The 6437-nt window shown below is 51.7% G+C and overlaps 2 protein-coding genes across 2 annotated transcripts in view; one reads left to right on the top strand and one right to left on the bottom strand.

Annotated features, from left to right (window-relative positions):
• Window positions 1-2598: 2598 nt before the first annotated feature.
• On the bottom strand, window positions 2599-3904 carry GLTPD2 (glycolipid transfer protein domain containing 2). The gene is made up of 4 exons (XM_007457712.1): window positions 3799-3904; window positions 3636-3700; window positions 3213-3379; window positions 2599-3115 (listed from the first exon to the last, which is right to left on the bottom strand). The coding sequence occupies exons 1-4, from the start codon at window positions 3902-3904 to the stop codon at window positions 2599-2601; spliced, it is 855 nt and encodes a 284-aa protein (XP_007457774.1).
• Window positions 3905-6151: 2247 nt separating this feature from the next.
• VMO1 (vitelline membrane outer layer 1 homolog) overlaps window positions 6152-6437 on the top strand; it is a 1429-nt gene continuing 1143 nt past the window's right edge. Inside the window, 2 exon segments of the mRNA XM_007457713.1 lie at window positions 6152-6337; window positions 6416-6431. Coding sequence (XP_007457775.1) covers window positions 6152-6337; window positions 6416-6431 — 202 coding nt within the window.

The raw sequence follows: 6437 nt of genomic DNA on the forward strand, positions 1-6437 counted from the left end.
TTGCCACATAGGGTCTTAGTTGTGTCACGCAGGATCTTTCGTTGTGGTGCGTGGTCTTCTCTCTAATTGTGGTGTGCAGGCTCCAGAATGCGCAGATTCCAGAGCACGGGGGCTCATTAGTTGTGGTGGGTGGGCTCTGTAGTTGCAGCGCGTGGGCTTAGTTGCCCCGCGGCATGTGGGATCTTAGTTCGCTGACCAGGGATTGAACCAGCGTCCCCTGCATTGCAAGATGGATTCTTAACCACTGGACCACCAGAGAATCCCTGGACCTGGTGTTTTGAATTGAAAATATGATCCAGACAATCCCCCACTTAAAATTAACTCTCAAGATAAAGTCCTGTCTCTATAACATAGTGTATAAGGCCCTTCATGTGCTCATTCCTGCCCACCTGTCTGGAATCACATCTCTTATTTACTTCTAAATTTTTTACTGTAATAAAATATAAATAACATAAAATTTAGCATTTTAACCATTTTTGGTGTACAGTTCAGTAGCATGAAGTACATTTACTTTGTTGTGCAATCCCCTCTTTTCTTTTTGACACTCTTGTCTCCAGCCATCTGAACTATTTTTAGTGCTCATACATTCATTCAACAAAAGCTGTTGAATGTCTACTAGGTGCCAGGCACAGTTTGAGGCACTGGAAGTACATCAGGGAACAAAGTAGACAGAAATTCCTAGCCCCATGGAACTTACATGTATTAAGGGAGACAAAAAAATAAGTGCAATATACAGCATGTTAAATAGTGAATCATATTAAGAAGAAAAAGCAAAGAAGGGAGATAGGAAGATGTGTGTGTGTCTGTGTGTGTTGAAATTTTAGAAAGAATAATCAGGGAAGTTCTCACTGGAGAGACATTTAAATAAAGACCAGAAGGAAGGAGGGAAGTCATTTGTATATTTTGGGGAAAAGCATTCTGGACAGAGGGAAGATCAAGTGCAAGTCATGAGGCAGGATCATGCCTGACAGATTCAATGAATATTGACGAGGTCAGTTTGGCTAGTGCAATCAGATCACATAGGGCCTTTGAGAAGCTTTTCATCATTCTCAACTGAAAATATGATCCAGAAAATTTCCTGCAATAGGAAGCCATTGGAAAGTTTTGAGCAGGGAAGTGACATGATATGCTTTATATTTTAAAGATCACTTTGGCTGCTCTATTGAAAATACACTGTAGGGACGCAAAGTATGGGAGAGAGAAACAATTAGGAGGCTATTGCAATAATCCAGGTGATAGATGAAGTTGACTTGACAAGGTTGGTAGCAGTGGAGATAGTGAGAAATAGATTCTGACTGCTTGGAGGTGGGTACGATGAAAGAGAAACCAAAGAGTCAGGATGACTGCAAGGGTTTTGGCTTAAGGACCTGGAAGAATGGAATTGTCGTTTGCTGAGCTAGCGAGGACTGTGGAGTATTTTGGGAGGAGAGAATATTGGAAGCTCAGTTTTGGACTCGTTAAGTTTGCTATCTCTAGTTGAAATCCAAGTGGAGATGTGGAATAAGGAAGTGATATATAGTATTCTGGAGTCCAGGGGAAAGTGGGTTGGAGTTATAATTTGGGAACTATCAGTGTGTAACTTTGTTTACTATTGTGGGAGTGGAGTCATTTAATAAACATACATTACTGAGCTGAGTACCTGCTTGGTGTGAGGCAAGATGCACAGGTTTTAGCCTTGGGTAGTTGACAGGAAAGGGTGTCATTTATTGAGATAGGAAACACAAGAAGAGGTGCAGTTCTGGGAGGAGGTGACTGGATTCGTGTTGGATGTGTTGCATTTGTGGTGCCTGTGGAGGTGTCCAGGAAAGAGTTCGCTTTATGGGGGCTGCAGCTCAGGGGACAGGTCTAGTCTGGAGACTTGGCACGTAGTTGGCAACTGAAGCTGTAGGAGTGGTTGACCTAGGCCAGGGGTAGCGTGAGTCTCTCAGCGGCTGGAAACAGGGATGACACGTCTTCCCACATCTATTTTTTCCTGTTTCCCTTAAGCGCCTGCTGTCATCACACAAAGCGCCCTAAATCGATGGCTACCAAAGAATACTTTTTAAAAAATTTATTTATTTATTTATTTATTTTAGGCTGCGTTGGGTCTTCGTTGCTGTGCACGGGCTTTTCTCTACTTGCGGCGAGCAGGGGCTACTCTTCCTTGCCGTGCAGGCTTCTCACTGCGGTGGCTTCTCTTGTTGCCGAGCAAGGGCTCTAGGCCTGTGGGCTCAGTAGTTGTGGTTCGCTGCTCTAGAGCACAGGCTCAGTAGTATGGCTCACGGGCTTAGTTGCTCCGCTGCAAGTGGGATCTTCCGGACCAGGGCTCAAACCCGGGTCCCCTGCATTGGCAGGAGGATTCTCAACCACTGCCACCAGGGAAGTCCCAAAGAATACTTTTTATTCCCCACAGCTCCTCCCTTCTCCCGGAGATTGCGGATAGAGGCAGGGTCTAAAAAACCCACCCCTATCGAAGTGAGCCTCCAGGGGTGCTGACGTCACCAAGGAAGCGGGGTATATGGCGACCATGCCCCCGGCACCGGGAGGCGGGGCCAAGGGCTCAACCTGGAGCTGCACCGACCCCTCCCCAGGGCGCTTCCTTCCTCCGGCCAGTAGGCGTCAGGCCAGCTCGAGCAAGCCGCCGTCGGCCAACAAGCCCTGAGTACGGTTGTAGACGTCCTCTAGGGTGCCCGCAGCCCGGACCAGCGCGTTCCGCGCCTCCGCCTCTTTGGAACCCGGACACGCCAGCTCCAGCAAGCGGCCGCGACCCGGGAAGGCGAGGAATGCGAGGTGAGCGGCCTGACGGACGAACCAGGGGTGGTGTGGAGCCAGGGCCGTGCCGTAGGCGTCGCTGCACTGAGCGCCAGCGTCCGGGCCTCCGAGCATCCCTGTCGCCACCCGGTGGAGGCAGAGCTGGGACCAGCGTAGCGCACGGTGCAGCAAGAGCATCGTCAGTGAGCCCGGGCACCTGGCCGAGAGTCGTGGGGCGATCCCGGGCCGCTCCCACGCCACCATGGTCGCCAGCGACGTGTAGTGCGCGGCCTCTGGGCCGTGCACCAGAGCCTCGAGCGCTGTCACTTTGGCGGAGGCCTCGCTTGTGGCGAAGGCGAAGATGGAGCCGAGGGGAGTTAGGAACCTGTGTGTGATGGTGGGAAGGGTAAGAAGGTTTGAGAGAGGGCGATGGAGCCACAAAGAGGCGGGCACTGGATGGGGTGCGGGGAGAGACCACTCACCGGACTAGCTCCCTCCATCCTGCCAGGTACTGCGACAACTCCACATCCCTTTCCGGGTTCAGACTGGCGCGGAACGGCCTCATCATGCGGCCCAGCATCCCCTGAGGGCCCAGGCACTGAGGCTCTTCCCGTTCCGGGGCCTCCAAGGGTCTCGACTGTTGCCGGACCTGGGGGTGAGATAGGAGGGGAAAGGAGTGGGAGCAGAAGCCCTAGCTTGCTGGGTTCGCCAAGCAACCCAGTTGGGCTCTGAAGAAATTATTCCTTAGATCTAGATGGTGTCCCTCTTGCTGTATTCTCAGCTTCTGACGGGAGAAGGGAGAGGAGGAAGAGGGCCTGCCCTTCATCGGATCCTCAGCCTGGTGCACTTCCCCCTGCTCAGGGTTCTACCTGGAGCTCCCAGTCCCAGCCCTTCCGGGAGCATACCTGGAAAGGAGGCGGTTCCCTGGCAATGCAGGACTGGGCCCCAGATCTGCAGCCTGAGAGGGCACCTGAGGGAAGTGAAACAGAACAACGAGGGCTTGAGGAGAGTCTCAAGGGCCTGGATTTCCCGGTTCCTCCCAGAGCAGGTGAGGGAAGGGGTACTCACGGAGGCTCCGAGCCCAGAAATAAACAAGCAGTAGTGTGAAGACAGCAAGAGGAATCGCACTGTGCAACCAGCGCCGAGGGACCCGCTGAGGCAGTGCGACCCGCATGGCTGCTGCAGGGACCACCGCCCTCTCACCAGCCCCTTGCCAGGCCTTGTCCCTTTGCCTCCAGGAGGGGAGAGAAGCAGCCGCAGTGCCTGAGGTGCAAAGGGTTAATAATTAACCTACTAAGTCCCCCTCCCCTGTGCCCTTTGCCCCAGAGGGCAGCATCTGAGGAGAGAGGGATTGAATGAAGAGGATTTGGAGGATTCGATAGCAGTGACACGTCGCTACATTTCCCTTCCCTGTAAGGCCAGGTTGTAGCAAGAGGAAGCCTGGGTATTGTGAGGAGAGGCTGAGGTCAGAACCAGTTCCCCCACTGAGCAATGGTGGACCCTAAGTTGACTGTGCCTGAGTTCCCTCCACTGTACATTGAGGATAATAATATGTTCTTTTGCAGCCTTCATGTGAGGATTAAATGATATCGTATGTGCAAACACTGTAAATGGAAAAGCTTACTACAATTGTTCCATAAATCTTACCTTTTAAGTTCAAGCATGGGGCATCTGGGATTCAGAGAACACCCTCTTCTAAATTCTCTATCCTGTCCCCAGGGGATCTTATCTTATTATTATTTTTTATATTATAAATTTATTTATTTTTTGGCTGCGTTGGGTCTTCGTTGCTGCACGCGGGCTTTCTCTAGTTGCGGTGAGCCGGTGCTACTCTTCGTTGCGGCACGCGGGCTTCTCATTGTGGTGGCTTCTCTTGTTGTGGGGCACAGGCTCTAGGTGCGCAGGCTACAGTAGTTGTGGCATGAGGGCTTAGTAGTCGTGGCTCGTGGGCTCTAGAGCGCAGGCTCAGTAGTTGTGGCGCATGGGCTTAGTTGCTCCGCGGCATGTGGGATCTTCCCGGACCAGGGCTCAAACCCGTGTCCCCTGCATTGGCAGGCAGATTCTCAACCACTGCGCCACCAGGGAAGCCCAGGGGACCTTATCTTAATCTGGATGCCTGAGGTCTCAATTATATAGTTTAGGCTGTCACCTTTTACATTTTTGTAGTTTACTTTTTTTTAATCTCCAAATTGATTCCTCAATCATTCATCAAACCAACCTTTATTAACTACCTCCACATGCCAGGCCCTGTACTAGGCCCCATGAAGACAAATGTGCCTTCACAGAGCTCAGGGTCCATTGGAGGATTTATCATCTGTCTCCCCCACTGGAATGTGAGCTCTGATGAAAGACAGGGGCCTTTTCTTGGTGGCTGCTCTATTTAGCATTTAGAATATTGCCTGGGCCAAAACACATTATTTCTAAATAAGTAATATTGAATAGACAAAGGAGTGTGTATGAAGGGCAGGCAAATCAGGGGTGGTACTCCCCACAATTTTTTTTTTAAAATTAGGAGTCCCCTGGGGCTTCCCTCGTGGCACAGTGGTTGAGAGTCCGCCTGCCAATGCAGTGGACGCGGGTTCGTGCCCCGGTCGCGTACCGCAAAAAAAAAATCAAAAAATAAAAAAATAAAAAAGACCCTACCTTTCAGGGGCCTTGTTCGGTAATTAGGAGTCCCCCTGGTGGTCATAGGGGGAAAAACATTGAGGGAAAGGCTACAGGAAGCGATGAAAGAAATAGCGTCGTCTCCTGTTCTCAGTTCCCTGTCCATAAACTTTTTAAAACTGTTCCTGTCTCTGTGTACATTTTCTTTTGAGGGGAAGGGATGTCCCAGATTCTCAAGGAGTCGGGGCCCCAATCACTCACAAGATGCTTCCCAGCTCCCACAGTTCATGGATCCTTGCCCTGTCTCACTCCGATGCTCCTTCACATCCTGGAGGTCCCTGGGGTCCCTTGTCCAGTGGGATTCTGGAACCATCACTTCCATCCCTAGCCGTGGGTTCCCCATTTCCTAGTGCTGGAATGTTCCCTGGCTTGCTGACTGTGACCTTAGGCAAGTCGCTTGCAATTTCGCACCCCTAGTTCCCTCACTGGCAGAATAGGAATGGTAATTCTCACCTCCTAAAATTGTTATGTGGATTAAATAAAACATGCCAGCAAAACGCTGACCACGATTCGTGGCCTGTAGTCTGTAAACGTTCGGTAGGTTGGTGGTTATTTAAACCCGTGGGTTCTTGCTGCCCCTTCTCCTCTGGCGCTGGGAGCGTCAGTCTCCCTGAGCTGAGAAACAAGTCTGTAGGCTTCCGGAACGGATTAGTTTTGAGTGTCACTTAATCCAGGTGGCCCTTCCGCAATCGGAGCCCTCTTAGGGCAAAGGTGGTATACACCTGCACAAAGGGCCTGGGCTCACAGAGGCTGCGGGATGGGGCGGGGCGCGGGAGCCAAGCTGCTTCTGCTGCTGTGGGCGACGTGCTTCGGGCGTGCAAGAGCAGATGCGTTGAGCGGCTACACATTGGTCATCGAGGTGACCAACGGGGGGCCCTGGGGCAACTGGGCCTGGCCAGAGATGTGTTCTGACGGATTCTTCGCCAGCAGTTTCTCGCTCAAGGTAGGGGCTCAGGCCTAGGTCTCGGTGGGGACCCCAAGCAGAGGATGGCAGTCTTCTGACTAGTCCTCTGCCGCCCAGGTGGAGCCCTCCCAAGGCATTC

Source organism: Lipotes vexillifer, unplaced genomic scaffold, assembly GCF_000442215.2.
Source record: "Lipotes vexillifer unplaced genomic scaffold, Lipotes_vexillifer_v1.1 scaffold611, whole genome shotgun sequence".
Lineage (NCBI taxonomy): Eukaryota > Metazoa > Chordata > Mammalia > Artiodactyla > Lipotidae > Lipotes > Lipotes vexillifer.